This window comes from Cygnus olor, chromosome 14, assembly GCF_009769625.2.
Source record: "Cygnus olor isolate bCygOlo1 chromosome 14, bCygOlo1.pri.v2, whole genome shotgun sequence".
In the NCBI taxonomy this organism is placed as follows: Eukaryota; Metazoa; Chordata; class Aves; order Anseriformes; family Anatidae; genus Cygnus; species Cygnus olor.
Genome location: NC_049182.1, coordinates 8,838,350 through 8,855,235, shown reverse-complemented (window position 1 = coordinate 8,855,235; position 16,886 = coordinate 8,838,350). Strand labels below are relative to the sequence as shown.

General features: G+C 42.2%; 1 protein-coding gene across 3 annotated transcripts in view; it reads left to right on the top strand.

Moving 5' to 3' along the window:
* The first annotated feature begins 5,203 nt into the window (after positions 1-5,203).
* Positions 5,204-16,886, top strand: part of RNF145 (ring finger protein 145) — a 44,698-nt gene continuing 33,015 nt past the window's right edge. Inside the window, exons 1-2 of one of the 3 annotated variants that reach the window (XM_040573230.1) lie at positions 5,204-5,450; positions 13,282-13,495. In XM_040573230.1, the coding sequence (XP_040429164.1) occupies positions 13,312-13,495 (184 nt within the window). In that variant the 5' untranslated portion in view covers positions 5,204-5,450; positions 13,282-13,311. Of the gene's footprint in view, positions 5,451-5,676; positions 5,834-13,281; positions 13,496-16,886 lie in introns of those variants that run through there. The other 2 variants (XM_040573227.1, XM_040573229.1) reach the window with 2 other exon arrangements.

Genomic DNA, 16,886 nt, shown 5'->3' with positions numbered 1-16,886 from the left:
GTGCAGGGGTGGGCTCGTGCACCGAGGTGTTCCGCTCTGCAGAGTTAGTTTAAAGGAAATAAAACTGTTCAGCAGTAAGGTGTGGTCTTTACGTGTGTGTAACCGAGTGCAGATGATACGGACTGCAGTTCTGTTGGCTTCAGGGGAGAATTAAGTTTAGGGGGGGTTGTAAATGAAATTTCCAGCCCTCTCACCTCAGGCCTTGCCCTGCAGAGACCTCCCAAAAAACTGCTCTCTTGTTTTGTTTGGTGGCAGAAAGGGACGGACCAGAAGAGGAGAGCCGCTGTGCAGCACGTACGGGTTGTTGGGGGCTGCTGGATCCTGAGGAGCTGCTCCTAGCCTGGCAAACCTCAGGGATGCGCCGTAGAAACAAAAACTGCATAGAAGCCCGATTTACCGCAGTCCTTTTTATTTTTTTCCTTAACTGGGTATGAATTTCATGTATTTCCTACCTGATACATATTTTTAGTTTTGTTCTATATTCAGGTTTTTGCATAAAAGTACTTCCTTTTCCAAAAGAACGGTACAAATGGGAGATTACTGTAGGGACTGCTCATGTCAGGTTTAGCATCCAACTACACAGAAATTCATGTAAAACCAATTAGTATGTATGTATCCCAGTCACGAAGGGTTTTCTTTTTCCTTTTATGACACACGGTTGTCCTCCGCGCTGAGGCAGCACAGTACAGTAGTGCTGGAAAGCTTCCAAAGCTGCAAGTAGTAATTAAAGTCACGCCCTGTCATAAAACTATGCACCCTCCAGGCCTATTTTAAAAATTCAGGCTCCAAAAATGATATGTAGTGTGGTCACCTCTCCATTTCTAATATTTTTCATATACTTTAATAATTTTCTGGTTGGCTTTGAGAAAGCTGTCTTGTGGAAAGGAGGCAGTAGTTTTTTTTGTGTTGTTTTGTTTTTTCCCTGTTTGAGAAATACTAAAAAAAAAAAAAAAAAAGTATGCATGGTATTTTATTTCTGGTGTGATGCTGATCTTTTAGTAACCTGAAGCCTGAGTCACAACTAGGACTTCTTTGTGCTAGGCACTGCAGAGAAATACTTTGATTCTGACAACATTCATGTGACACAGATAAATAGGTCCTTTAACTCAGCTGTGAAAACGCATGGTGGTGCTCAATCCTAACGTTAATAAGTGCAAAGTGTTAAAGTAATTTGACTAAGACAATATAATTACAATTCAGAGCCCAAACAGCAGAATCTTTTCTTTGTACTGAAGAGTTTGTTTTGCGGTGGTACTCTGGGTTTACGCCGTGGTATATTCTAGCAGAGCAAGGAGGAAGGAAAAGTCACACTAGGAAAAAATCTAGAAGGGAGCCCATTTTCTCCCCTTGGAATAGAGGAATTCTTAACACAGCTTGGTACCTGTGTGTTTTTCTCTTCATCTGTTTTAGGCTTTTTGGTTTCCCCTCTCAGCATTTTTTACTGTTTCCTGCAATGTCTATTGATGTATTACTTTTTCCCTGTCTCTTTTCTCTATTTTGTAATTTGTACTAAGCAGTGGTGAAAGCAATGATTTCTGAGAACGTCAAGCTCTTAAAGTCTATACTGTCCAAGTGGTTCCAGCCCAATATATTTTTGTGTGTGAGCCTTCTGTGCTGTTCCCGACCACTTAAATGTAACAGAAAGCGTGGTTTTCTGGACACTGCCATCACTGTGCCCTAGGAAGAGCAGTGTTTGAATGTGAGCTCTGATTCTGAGTCACTGTGTGACTCCGGGCAAAACACTGAGAGCTGAATTTCCAGTGTTCAATAATGTGATGTGTTTTAGTAGCTGGCAGCTCAGCTGGAGACACGGAAATGTCTCCAGTTTGAAATGAAACACATTTTCAAGTTATCACTAGTACGGCGAGTCTCTGTCTCGGCTTCTTTATCAGTAAAGTTGAGGTTAGAATAATATTTACATAGCTTCCTCACAGGAGGTTTTTCCAGATTATTTAATTAATGTTGGCACTGTGAGATGCTATAAATACTAGAGGTTTGTACTAGTATATCATATGATTCTCCATTTTCTGAATGTGACTGTTATTCTTTTGCCACTGTTCAGCCCAATTATTTTTATTTTATTTACTTCAATTCTTTGTATTCTAGATTATGCCCCACTGGCAAGGGATCTTGGGAGAGAACTGTGATTCTTTTGTTCACTGAACAAAATGTGATTCATCACTTTCCTTACATCACCACCCAGCTCTCTAACTTCTCAGTAGAGAGATTAGTATGGCTTTCCCTTAGGTAAGTTGTAAATCGCAGCAGCTGTTTATTTGTTGGGAGTCAGTGCTCTTCAGTGTTAAGGAAGTAGTAAAAATATATGTAATTATATGAGATACGTAATTATCAGAGATACTGCAGAAGTGGTTTCCTGAAGAGAGTGAAAATAAATATGAAATTGAGAAACTGGAACTAGCTGAATTGCTCGAAAGAGCTCTAAAAAGCTGTGAGAATGATAGAAAAAATAGGAGACAATATGAAGCTAAGAGATGGGGAGAGACTTAGGAAATAGGGTCACGGATAGTGAAAAGCAGAAGTTCTGTGATGGGGCTATGGGATAAGATCAGGTAAATCACAAAGAAATGCACTGGCTATGTGTCTGTTGTAGACCCAGTAATGTTCCCATTTCTTAAGTCTGGGTATGTGTTTCTGCATCAATTATATAGTTGATTTGTTCATTTAGTGAACGGGCTAAGATTTCAACAAGAGAACACAGACTTTGGGGGCTGGCTGCCATTGGTGTATTAAGACATACGCAAGGCATCAAGTCAGGTTTCAAAAATAATCTTAATTTTTGCATTTAACTTTTGTCTGACTATATTATACAATATGACCTACTGCTTATTAAGACATTCTTTTGTTTGTACATATGTATTTGTGAATATTTCTTGAAGCACTTGCTTGTAAAAGAAGCTTCAAATAAAACTGCCCGTGTTATTGTCCACCTTAGGCATGCAGTGTCCTGCCATGTCAGCGTATTTTGCTGCTCTTGAGAATTCTTATGAGGGATTTTCTTTGTAAGCAGTTTGAGGTGCTCGCAGTTGTCCATCCACATGCACAAATCAAATTTCCACATTGTCTGAACTCTTAGAAGGTCTTTTGGAAGTTTTAATGAGATGTCACCAAAGTACTTCCCTTCAGTCCTCAGCTACTGATCACTGAAAGTTTGGAGTTCAAATGCCTCTGCTAATAATGAGAGAGAAACAATCACTGAATTCAGAACTCTCAGCCACTCAGTGTCAGAAGCAGAGAAGTCTTTTAAAAGTGCAGAGAAAGGAAACAAAGTGGAGGTACTTTTTCTAAGACATGCCTGACAAGACAGTGGTAAAGCCACGTACCTGGTTTGCCCATTAGAAAACCTGTGCTTTTGTGAAGTAACACATTTTCAGAATTAAATTATGAGAGATGATGGAATGAACGAAAATGGCATTTGATTCCTATTGTCTGCTTGCAAAGTGAAGTAAGAACTTCAGTGATTTGCTACAATACTTCCGTGTTACAAATATTTGCAAAATAATAATAGAAACTTTCACTCCTTGTAGTAAAACCTATTGCCGTATACAATTATGAATTTGTTATTCTCTCTGCTACTTGATTTTTTTTTTCAGAAGCAGCACTGAAAATAGGCAGTAGGATTTACAGATTCCACATTTTACACCATTGCCCCCGACTTCAGTCAGCAATGAACCAAGCCCACAAAGAACAGAAGTGACTCATGTTTTTTTTTTCCATGTACGGCATGAGAATACAAGCACTCCATAGAAATGGAGCTGAGATTCTTATGCCTTATATGACAGCTGCTGGTTCATACTCCTTGTGATAAGAAGTGATGTAGTAGTACTGACAAGTATTAGTGAATAATAGTGACAAAGAAGCGAGTAGGCTGAGCCAGGCAGAACAATGGGATGGATGGAGCCTGGTGAAGCCAGTGCTTTCCCATCTTCTCTGTTTGCTTTAAACTAAAAGCTTTAAATATATTTAATAAAGCTTATTTTTAAAACAACATTAAAATCTGAAGCTTGTGAAAAAATGTATCAGTATGCAGAGCTCCTCTGTGGTGTTTCTGTTTGGGAGAACTGTCAGTTGTGCTGGTTGGTCTCCTTTCTGCCGATTACTGAGCTGACAGAAATGTGGGAGAAGGGTCCAGTGTTAACACCAAATACAACCATTGGTGTATGCAGTAGGGCCGAGCCCTACCACAGTGTTGACAGAAACTAACCCAGGCAAGTTCAAACTACTGTTTTCCTCTGGTGTTTGGAAAACCCCTGGGTGCTGAGGGAAGGGTCATTCTGCAAAGCAGTGTAGACAGACATCCAAAGCCTTTATTTTAGTATCTGTTGTTCATAGTTAAAAACATTATGCTGAGGCTAAGCATTTTTAATACATATGTCTGTGAATGCTACTGTTCTCATTAGAGATGGCAGGAAAAAAACAATTACTAGGTTGGCTAGCCCAACCCCTGTGAGCTACAGGATTTTCCAGTTCAGCGTATTCCCTCATTCCTCACTGCAGCAGTTTCTCATGTCCCAGACAATGTGGCTTTGAATTTTTTTCAAGTATTAAAGTCAAAACCATTACTTCTCTCGGGTTACACCTTTTCCTTACCACTTAAGAGCTCATGCTTGGGCTTGGCCATGCAACCTGTATGCACTGAGCTAAGGTGGGATGTTTCAGGGGTCATGAGCTCAGGCTGTGAAGAGCTCCCACATGGGGTCTGTGCTGTGAGAGGCTGCCCTTAAAGCAGGTCTCCTGATGAGAAATGCCAACAGAAGCACAAAAGCCTGATATTTTCAGGTTGATCACACCAAAGGTGACCACAGATTCCGCACCGCTGAAGAAGTCTGAGTCAACTTTAATATTTTAAATTGATAAGAGTGCTGCGTTTCGCAAGGCCAGCACTGACTATTATCAAACCCGCAGATCTGCCCTTCCAAACCTCCAGCCAGACACTACCCGTATTTTACAGAACGACTTTCTGTGACTCATTTTTGGGGCTGGCAGCAGCCTGGACACCGGGGAGCTCCGAGCCGGAGCTGCAGCCTCGGCGTCCCACCGGAATCCAGCCCCCGGCCTTGCCGGGTTTGAGAGGCCACCGACCCCCTCCCTCCACAACCCCCGTCGGTGCCTCCTCACAGCGCGGGGGCGACCGCCGCCATTCCGCGCTGCCCCCTCGATCCCCCCAGCGGAGGCGGGGCGCGCGCATGCGCGGCGCGGGGCGTCGGGCGCGCGCAGGCAGCGGGGCCATGGCCGCCCTGCTGCGGGGCCGTGCGCTGGCGGCGCCCTGAGGCGGCGCGGCGCGGCCATGGTGCCTCGGGGAGCCGCTCTGCCGCCACCGCCGGGCACCGAGCCGCCGCTCTGAGGCGCCGAGCCCCCGCCGCGGGACCGACAGGAGGAGGAGGGAGAATAGGAACAAGAGGCGGCGGCCACGACCACCACCGCCGCTTCAGGTGATTGCCCCCACCCCTCCGTGCCCATCGCCGCGTGTGCGCGCTCCCGTGGGGGGCACCCAGCTGCCTCCATGCGCGGCCCCGAGTGCCCGGCGTGGAGCGGGGGGCGAGGGCGGCGCCTGGCGGGCGGGGAGCGGCCTGAGCCGGGTGGGTGGGTGGGTGGGTGGGGGGGGGGCTGTGGGTGCGGGGGGGGCCGCGCTGGGCCCGGTTGTGGCGCTGGGCTCGGGCCCGGCGGCTGAGCAAGGCGCCGGCTTCGTGGCGCCCCCTCCCTCCCTCCCTCCCTCCGTCGGTCTGTCCGTCCCTGTATCTGTCCGTCCGTCTGTCCCTCAGCTCGGGGGCCGGGCGCTGCAGGCGCAGCCGTGCCCCGGTGGGGGCGGCCTGAGGTAAGGAGCGAGCCCCTCAGCGCCCCGGGGTGGCACCGGGGGGTCGGGGGCCCGGCGGGTGCTGGGTGGGAACCCGGCATCGCCTGCCTCTTGTCGGCCGGCAAAAGGGAGAGTTCTCTGATGGCTTGGCTCGTAAGTGCTAGCTGCTTGTGATCTTAGTCAAATTATATATATATATATTTTTTCTTGGGAGTCCGTAGGTGTTGGTGTGTTTGTTTCTTCTGCGGTTTTTAATGCAGGAGTTTCTGGTAACTTGTTTGGTGGACTTGGGACTCATTTATGCCAGTTATCTTGAGCGATCAGCTGGCTGTGCATGGGTATCTTTTTGTTTCCAGCTAGCTTTAACAACTATGGCAGTCAGCTGTGTTTTTTTTCCCCAAGTTCTAATGTCTTTAAAGGGTTTAATTTTATTAATCCCTAAACTCATTAGGGAACAGTCATCTCTGTGACCACCACTATATAGGAGGATCATCAAAAACCTTAGCAACATCGAGCTGCTGCTTGTCCAAAACGCAGGATTCACCTTGTTTATGTCAGCCTTAAGAGGAACTGCTGACGTTAGAGCAACCTAATTCTGATGAACCGAGCTGTGTGCGTCTGAAGAAATCCTGGGGAATTCCTTCCTTTGGAGGTGATGGAAGGAGATTAGTGTCTGCTCTGCTTCAGCTGCTGGAATGGGGGCAGATGCAGAAAGGCACATCATGCCAGCAAGACCTGAATGAATGGGTGTGCCTTGGAAAACTCTATAAGCCTGCTTAGTGTTTCATGTTGCACTCTTCAAAACCTGCTCTATTTGCTGCTTTAGAGTCGTTTTCTTCCTCTTCATGCGTGCATGCAGAGGGCTTCTATTTCAGTTCGCTGCAAGGCTTTTTTATTGTTTGGTGGTTACTGGTTACTGTCTTTCTGAATCCATTTTTATTTCCAGACGCACCTGGGAATGTTTGATGTGATTATAAATTGGATGGGTCATGGTAGTTTTGCCTTTTAAGTGCATATTCATGTCTAGCACCTTCGATATGATTCAGACGTCTGTGCGTTGGTTTCTCTGCACTTACTTTTAAAGCATTTCCTTTCATTTTAGAGAAGCCCTATTGCTTTGTAATTAATTGCGTACTTGAAAGGAGCATTCAGAAGTGGATAGTTCACCTCATGGAGTTTTTCTGGAAATTTTTTTTCAGTTGCCTGCCTGTCTTGAGTTTAAACATGCTTTAAAAGGGACTTTTCTAAGTGTTTTTGCCATTTGTTTGATCTTCCTGTCGCACGAGTCCCTTAGTACAGGAAGCTAAGCAGCCTATTTGACAAGCCTGGAAACCGATGCTCTTTATTTAAAGGACTCAAATAGATAAGGTGCAACAACGGAGACTTTTACAGTATTGACAGAAAGAAATCTTGAAAGTCTTATTTTCTATTTTAACTTCCAACCGGTTGGGTAGCCAGTTGTTGGCATTGCATGCGCTAAACATAGTCTGCGTCTGTATCTGAAATGGCTAAAAACTAAATGAGCAATTGTGGAGGATGGGATATATTTCATCCTGTCATGTAACTGCATCCTGGTTACATGTTTGGGTTGCAGGTTTTTTGTGGGGGTACCTGAGCTTTACTTGTGTGGCTGGTCTTCTGTGATCCAGCTCTTTGAGGGAGGTTGTCAGAGCCTGCATCATCTTGGGCTGTCATTACTGCTCCGCGTGCAGGTCCCCCGGGTATTCTGTCCTCTGCAGAGGCGCTTTGGGATTGCTGCCCAGATTTTCTCAGAATATGCTGATACAAATGTGGTTAGGCAGGCTTGTAGGTGTAGACTTGCAAATATGGCTGTGATGGGGAGGGGAAAAAAAAAAAGCTGAATAACTAGCTAATAAGCTGAACCTTGAAATGACAAGAAACTATAGAGTTGAAAAGGACCCGAAAGCAGTTTGGTTTCTGGTGATTCAGTCTAGATTTTTTTTTTTTCCCAGAAGAGTTTATTTAAATATATTTATTTAGATATTTAATGAACTAGATTTCAGGTGCTTAACTGGACAGATAAGCTGTGGTCTAAAAAGCAGGCAGCCCCTCTTAGTGTGGCTGGGTTTGAACTGATAATGCGCAGGCAGAGAGCCGATCCCGTAGGAAACCACAGAAAGATTTTCCTGCATACCTGCTGGATTTGTTAAACTCTGTTATCATGCGTTAGTCCCTGAGTTCAGTTCCCTGGTCTTACCTGCTCGTTATGAAAACTAAAAGGGACAGGATGTTTTACAGGCTGCCTATAAATAATCCACTTGTAATATGATTGAGTGTGCTGGAACTGCTCACAGCGTATGAAAGTACTCCAGAAATAAATCTTTAAAGCAACTTTAACTTCACAGTGCTGTGATATGCATTCTCATTTCCTGAGTTGATTTTCTTCTTCCTCATAAAGCTTGCTAATATTGAAAAGTTGGAAATGTAGATTTTTCTACTATAGAGTTAACTGTCTCTAGTTTATTTTGCCATTTTAATATGTCTTTAATATCAATGTGTGCTCTCTTATGTCCCTACGAACAGCTAAGAGGTGGTGTCTACATATTTTGCAGTAAAAGTTGTTTTTCCTGAAGTATATTATGCATTTGTTTGAAATGATTAACTCAGGTACGTCTCAGCTGATAACTGATTGGGTCTTGCCTGAGCAGGAATTTAGCAATTCATTTGTTTTCTAGATGGAAATGACAGTTCTCCAGTCCCACCGCCGCTCCAGCTCTACAGCAATCCATACTGTCAAACCAGATGGGGAGGGGAATATTGTTTATTCTTTATAACTTCTTACATGGCAAGATTGAATACTCTGTTTGCCACCTGACACTCTCTAAAGCTTTGAATCGAACGCTAAATACTAAAGGGTTATTACTTGAAATTACTAACGTAGTGAGCTATGAAAACGGAGTATTATTGGAGATGCTGACTGGATCTTAATGGCAGCTTTACAGTACACGACTGCAGTATTTCACCGCTTTATTAGTGCGCTTGGTATGCTCATTGTGTCTGGCCTCCTCAGCAGAAATTTTGAGTGCTGTCCTTGTTAGCCAAAACAGAACTTGGCCTCATTTAAATTGTACAGGAGTGAGGCATCTTTCTGCTTTCCTTGCTGCTGACTGCATGGGAAAGAGCTGTTCTGATGGATCAGTGACTCACGTAACTCTCCGGAGCTCTAGTGTTTTTTTTTTCCTACAGGCTCACACAGGGAAATTCTTTTCTAAGTGTATATCTGATAAACCTTTTTGTCCTGTTCCTTCCCTTCTCTGTTTTCTCTCTCCCAGACTGATGATTTAAGTCTCTGGAGGATGGGATTCTTCTGTACTTCAAGTTCCTTTTTTTTCTTTTTTTTCTCAAGAGCAGGACAGGCACTTGGAAAGAAGGGTTCTGAGAAATACGTGAATATAGCACTTTTGGGACTAATTTTAGTATTTTAATTTTTTGAACTGTGACATTGAATCTTTCTATAGTTGCAAGTCGAGATTTTTTTCCCCTCTTCAAGAACTGTCTAGCCGTGTTTACCCTTTGGAAAAATCAAAACCAGACTATTCATGGTTTAGGAATATCTTCAGTTTCAGTATTTAAAGTCAAAACTAGATTACAGATCAAAGTCTGCTTGTTAATGGATGTATGCAAAATCACTAGAGTTTCATAGATGTGAAAAATGGAAGTTGAAAATATTTCTTTTTGGGGGGGGGGGGGGGTGTCAATCTTTCAAATGTTTTATGTCTTAATCTTGCAGGAGAATGAGCACCTTGTTTGTTCACTGATGTTAGACTAGACATTGCAGGATCCAGTCTAGTTGTGAAGTTCTGATCCCAGCTGGAGCTACTGAATTTTTCTATGACGATTTTTGGTGGCAATAGTATCAGAACAACTCTTAGGTTTGCAAATATTCCAATATATTTCAGTAAGCATTAAGTAACTTTTGTGTAATGCTTTTCTAAATATTAGAAGCTCTGTTCATGTGACTTAGGGCCTGCTTGGATAAATGGATGCAGGTTGTGTGTCCCCTCGTACTTTATTAGTATTTGCTGCCTGTGATGTGATAGTTTAATATTGAATCGGTGCATAAATCAGTTACATTGGTTTGGGGCATAAATCGCAGCCTCAGATGAAGTGGCAAATTTTTATGTGAAGGCAGATCCTCAGAAAGAAATCCCTATTAAAGGGAAAATAAATGTTGTCTTTGAGGGTTTTTTAAGCTCGCTGCTAATCTGTTTTGCTAATGGAATCAGCAGGGACCAATTTGTAATAGCTTTTTTTTTTAAAAAAAATAATAAATCAGGTTTTGTGAATTCTACTGTCTTTTTTTAAAGCTAGCCGGGAATATGTTTTTGACAAAATGTTTGTGCCAGCTGAGCAAGGGATTTTTGAGCAGTGCTGTGTTGTTAGAAAATAAGAATGTTTCCATGAGTGTTAATCAGTTATGATGGGAGACTTCTTAAAGCTGTTTGTGGTCAAATAGCACAGCTGTGCTTGCACTCAGGGAAGAGGTGAAGTCAGAATTTCTTCCCAAGACTGTTCTTTTTCTTGCCCTGATTTGGAACAGGGAGACACTTGAAATCATCAGGAAAAAATTCTGGGGCACAAACTTGCGGCTTCCCAGTCCTGCTCTGAAGTCCATTTTTTAGCTATGTTAAAGCGTGGCCTGGGTTCCTCTAATGTCCGAGCATCCAGCAACTCTTGTCATCATCATTTATCTAAAGGTTTTAGAGGCTTAATGTTTTTGTTTTTACACCAATCAAAATAATGTATTGTGAGAGCTCTTTACAATATAATGAGCTTAGTGCAGTGGACTTTGTTGCTTGCCTGCATTACGTTCTGTTAGAACTTGGCAGCAATTACAACTGAGGCTTTATTTAACACATCCACATTGCCACTGAAGTTAATTTTAAAGAGTTTCTTATTAGCACTGGGTGCTTTGTTAGGCACTGACAGAATATGCTGCAGTGTTTCAGCGGCTGCTTCTTGTAATACATGGCCCATCGATTGTAAGAGAATGTGGTTTTCTGAGTTTGTTTTGATTTTGTTTTAACAAGATTGCAGTTGGAGTTTGCTGTTGTAGGTAAAAAAAAATGTTGTACTTTCCAGTTTTCTTACATTCTCAAGCATGTGTGTGTGAATGTAGAAGGTAAAATTCTTCAGTTTAATTTGGATGTGCAGAATCTCAGTTAACTTTCAGTATTTGGAAAAGTCCATGGAAGTCTGCATTCGGAGTACTTAGGGAAAATGGAAACTTCCTTCTTGTCTCATGTCTGGTTGTTGCTGTTGACTAGAGGAGGTTTGATGGTTACATGAGCATAACTTGAAATCAGGTGCTTGTTGGCACTTTACGTGGGGAATTTCATGATGGTGTGAAAACCTGTACGGCAGCTCCTGCCCACCCCTAAGCCCTGATCCACTTGGAAAAGTAACCTAGCGAAAAGCAGGAGGCAGCTTGGTTCAATTAATTCACTGTAATTAATTTTGCATGCTTGGCAAAACCAAGGAGTTTTTTGGGGAAAAAAAAAGTACAGGACGCTCGAAATGTCTTCGTATGAATTGTCCTCTGAGCTGGTCTGAGCGTAGGCTTGAACTTCCGTACGCAGCCGAAATGCTTTGTGTAGGTCCCAGCCTGCACTTGTTCAGCACCATACATTAAAACTCCGTCTTTCATTCACACTAAATGTTGAGCACCAGCATTCTTTAAGCTATTCGGGTTATGATTTTGGTTGTTCATTTTAAATATCTTCCAGCGTTGTTGCTGGCCTTTGAATTCCCCTTGGGAGGCAATGTGAAGTGCCCAGCGGAGTGGTGTGTGCCAGGGAGGGCTGTGCTGCCTTTGGGGTCTGTAGGGCTCTGGAAAAGGTGCCCATGTCTGCATAACTTGGCAGGCCAGGCTGTGGGCTAGGCGAGGGCAAGCAGAAGCCCTGTAGCCTGTGGTTTACCGAGACAAATCTCGGTATCGATCTGTCGTGGCTTCTTGAGCTGAATTAGTTTTGTCATCACGCCTTGACAAGTGTCAGCGTGGCTTTAGGTGTGCACCTTTCTGGTAGCATCTTGTCTGTGGCAGCACAAATACAGCTTCAGATGACTGTGTGTGTGTGTGTGTGTGTCTGTACAAGTAGGAAATGTTTCTTGGTTTCTGCGTGTGAGCATGACTTCCTTTCATGCTGTGCTTCCGTGTTGCCTTTTAAAAAATTTTCACAATGACCATTTGAATGAAATCCTGTAAAAGTTTGAGAAGTGCAGTTCCAAATGCAGATTTTTCTGTTTCGGTGGCTGGGACGCAGTTCTTTCGAAGCATCGCTCTAATAAGAAAAGGTTAAACCTGAACTCGGCTGCAGACTGGTGGTGCTGGGGGTGACTTCATCTGTTTGAATGGCTGCTTGTGGATGAACACTCACTGGGATCATCCCCACCTTGGCCTTCAGCTGCACTGCTCCAGTGCGCTGTGTACGACTGGTGGCTTACAAACACAGCCTGGGGTGGATGCTTAGCCTCAGGTGGGTGGGTGGCTGAGTGCTTAAACAGCACGTTTCGTTTAGGGTCTCAGCTGAAGGCAGTGCTCTGACAGGATGTGGAAACATCCTCTTTACATTGCTCTTTAAAATGGTCCTGTTGGTGACTAGATACCTTTTGAGATGCTGTTGTGGACCATTTTTTTTTCTTTACAGTTTTGAAAGAGGAAAAGAAAGGTTTTTTTTAAAAAAAGCCCTTTGTTGTCTTGCATCATCCATCTACTCTGCTCTCAAGCTCCGCAATTAAATTACTTTCTGGTACTCCTGAGAGAGGATATAGTCTTCTGTTTGTGTGATTCCTTGTAGTGAATTACATTAAAATGAGCAGAATATTTGCGTCACTAATCTTAATCTTTGAAATCGCCAGCCCTCAATTCCATAAAAGTATACAATCATAGCGGTTAATGAATGTCACAAATAACTCTTTTTATAAGTTTGTGTATTGGAAATTATTTCAGTTTGCATTGAGGAAATGAATCTAAAATGTTTGAACTTCTAGCTGGTGATTATTTTATTTGAGAGTTACAGGAATAGTGTATAGAAATAGAATAGTTCATTGGAGATTGTGAATTTTGTTGGTGTTTGTTTTTTAAAGCTTATCATGTAGTAGCTTATCACTATGTAGTATCTTGTACACTGTGGTCCTTTGGCTGGGGACTTGGATGCTGAATTAGTGCGAATAAGAATAAAGGTTTGTTTGGCGCACACCCTTTGAGCATTTTTGTGTCATTAACCTACTCCCGCAGCCCCCCCTTTTACAGTATCACCATGGAAAATTGCTAGCAAATTGATCTTCATATAGCAACATTAGAAGCTGTCCTGTCTGGATGTGAATTTAACTCAGTTGATTCATTCAGTCATTTGTGGCCGCACAGGAAGCCCCATTCAGATGGTCAGTAATAGTTGTTTGTACAGGGAGATTGATCTGATTACTCTTCTGTCTTGTGCTATTTCCAGTCTGCTGCCAATTCACGGAAAGGGAAGAGAATGGCTGCGAAGGAGAAGTTGGAGGCAATATTAAATGTGGCCCTGAGGGTCCCGAGCATCATGCTGTTGGATGTCTTGTACAGGTGGGACGTCAGCTCATTCTTCCAGCAGATCCAAAGAAGTAGCCTGCACAACAACCCTCTCTTCCAGTACAAGTACTTGGCCCTTAATATGCATTATGTGGGTAAGTGGACGTGCATTCAAGAGAAAATGCTGCTGTAGTAAATTCCATTCTGCTCACTACGAGAATTTTAAGAAATTGTTAATAGCACGGCAATATATTGATTTCAACAGATAGCATTATAATAAATATAATCAGCAGAACCGTAGTTAATATGGGGCTCTGTTTATGTAAGTCGTAAATAAATCCTGCCTAGGGTCTGAAGCTTTGTTATTTAGCTTCGATATGTAAACAGAGTCAAAGTTGGTGTCTGGAAACAATATCAATGCCCTGAGAGAATAGCACAGTGACGTTGGAAACATTCGGCTAGTAGAAAAGCTGCTTGGAAATGCTGTGCAGACAAAAGTATTGTAACTTATATCGTTGGCATTAAAAAAAAAGACTAGGGAAAAGGTTGCCTGACTGTGACCACAGCACCAGGAAGTTGGCTTTCACTGCTGCGTGGACATGGCTCTTCAGTTTACAACCCTATGAACTGCATATACGCTCTGAGTTGATTAGAGCTCATAACTACTGCTTGTGTTGCAGATAAATGGACAAAATTACTAACACAGTTCAGGGGGCTGAGGTTTCAACCTTGGCCTGCAAGTCTAGTGCTGAAATGCTAGAAGTCTGGTTTTAGGAGATGAAAGGATTGCTGTTTTGGGACCTGCTCTCCAGGTGGGTATGTGATTCATCTAGTGAGTGCACATGGGGTTAATTAGGGATTGGATTCGGACTGATGAGGTTGATAGCCAATGAGGACCTACATGAGTACTGCCTAGCTTTGAGAGAAAATGGCTAGCATGTAATTATCCCATTCTGCAGTGTTTCTTCCTTGTAGATGGTGTGGAGGATAACGATGTACTGCAGTCAGCTCAAGGAAATGCCCTTTAGTTAAGTTGTTAGAGGAGTGTGGTTTTTTGAAGTGGCATGTCCAGGGTTTTAATCCAGACTGCAGAAGTGCTGGCATGTGACTTTTTGGTTTTAATCTATTAAATCTCTGCTGTTTGGAAGTTATTTACTGTCATTAAAATCATGTGGCTTTCTTTGTTTTGGCTCCATTCTACTTTGCTAGGGGTAGCAGTGTATCTACTTCCAGTGCAAAAAGCTGGTGTTACTGCTTTATGGGGTTTTATATGTTTGTGGAAGACAGTACTTGTTTGTTGCTGGTGAAAGGGACGCAGGACCATGGAGGCATGTAGCTATACCTGGCCTTCTCTTGCTTTGCTCATTCTGTGCATGCGGCTTGTGTACACACAAGTACATTTTAGGAATTGGATCATCAAATCAGTTTCTAGTACAAAACTAACAATTGTGTAGCAGGTTATCAGAAGGTAAATTCCAGTTGTGACACAGCCCTTTTTTATACCAATTTGATAGCCTTGTCCTCCCTTAAGTGTGTTGAGATATACTAATAAAAAGCATTACAGAGATAAGTATTATTACTTCAAAGTATTTCTCACCTGGAGGCTATTTTAGTACTAAACCAGTGGATTTTGATTCTGTGCTCTTCATACAGTCACTCAGCAGTACTTTTACTTTTTGCTTTTACAGCATTGTGTCTGTACTTTCACTTTTCCAACTGGTAGTTGCTGAGATCAAGGGCTTGTAAATAATCAAGCAAGTTGCTTGTTCTAAAGGATATTAAGACTATTTTCAGTGACAAAACTTTGCTAGTACTCTTCAAATAAAGTTGATTTGTGTTTATTCCTTGGTTGTTGCTTTTTTTTTCTTAAAGCTGCGTCAGTGTGAGGCTTGGCTAAGTCAACTTGCATGAGTTTTTCTGTAGATTTAATTGCAACAGTTTACAGAGTAACCTTAATTAAAATAGTGTATCAGAACATATACATTGCATTTGTAAGGGAAACCAAGTATTCTTCCACCAGTTTGGGAAATAAAGCTGCTTTGAAGATATGTTGGGGGAAATTAACTGCTAGCATGTAATTTGGACGACAATTTACTGTGGATATTTTTTAGCATGCTAATTTATTTTTTAAAAAAATGTCCTCTTCATATTTGCAGTAAGCAAACACAGTATCAACAAATGCTGCAGCAGCTTTGCAATATCAATCAGTCACTGAATTTCTTAAAAGTTACAGTATCATAGAAGTGCTTTTAACAGCTTAGGAGATCAGGTGCATCTATCTCAGGTAGATGCTGAAGGAATGATTTGATTAGAAAGCCATCAAAATCAATAATATCTACTGGTCTTGATATAGTGAACCTTTTCCCGGAACTGAGGATCAACCTGGACGTTACTAAGAATATCTTTTCTGTTTAAAGGCACTTTCTTCCATCCATTTGACTCAAAGTTTGAAAAGGCAATTAGAGTTGGTCAGGTAGGGTGATATATGTTAAGGTGTGATTCATGTTCCAGTTAGCAGTACTGAGAATGTAATAAAAGCCTCTCAGATGCAATTTGTTCTTTGATACGGCTTTTCCCTTTCATATCTTTTCATGAAACAGCCCTTATCTGCTTTAGTGGAAGGAAAAATATTCTGTCCTGATAACCTCTCTGCCGCAAGTTCAACTGGATGAAATTTAACTATAATTGTGCAAAGCAGTGCAAATAGCAGAGATAAATTTCTGGTTAGAATTGTTGAATGTAAACAGATTAATTCAGCATTGGAAAATTACGGAGTAGTTTTGTTTATCAAATGGCACTGTGGTCACTGTTCCAGCAGGTGGAAAAGGCTGCTGAATGGCCTGCAGTAGGCTTCAACAGGAGGAGCGTGTGATAGATGTGCAGGTAGGGTGCTGTAGTAGGTTGACACACTGTTACCGCGTAGAAAGATACCAGAGGAAAAGCATTAGAAAACAAACCAACTTTTTTGTCTACAAATATAAAAGGTAAAATGTGGTTTCATTAACATTTTGTTAAAATTGCTTTATATAAATTAAAGCATCCTCTTTAGGATGTGTACTAGCTAAAAATGGCTTACTTCCTCCGACTTCTATGTGGTGTAGGCTAGTGCACACTGCTACAGCCAGACTTCAGTGCTTGCTTCTACGCTGTAGAGGAGCTCCATGGGGACAGTCACTACTTTTTTTTATTCTTTTGATGAAGAAGGTGGAAACAGTTGCAACCACATAATTTTCTCCTGTGAAGGCCAAAGTGATGCTATTTGTTCTAACTCTTAAGTACTCTGAACTAAATGGGAAGAGAAGAGTCATGTGCTTAACCTGTAATCATGGTCAGACTTGGAACTTAATGTCACTGTCGTGCTAAAGGCATAGAAGTACACTAAACACAGTCTGTTTTCTTACCTAAGAATAAAAATGAGAGCAGTTTTCTATCTTAAGCTGTATTCCTTGTAACAAAAAAAAAATCAGGGAAAGAAAGGAATGAAACTATTTTAACACTTGGAATAATTGGAACATGCATCATCTTTCACAATGCTGTGTGTAATTG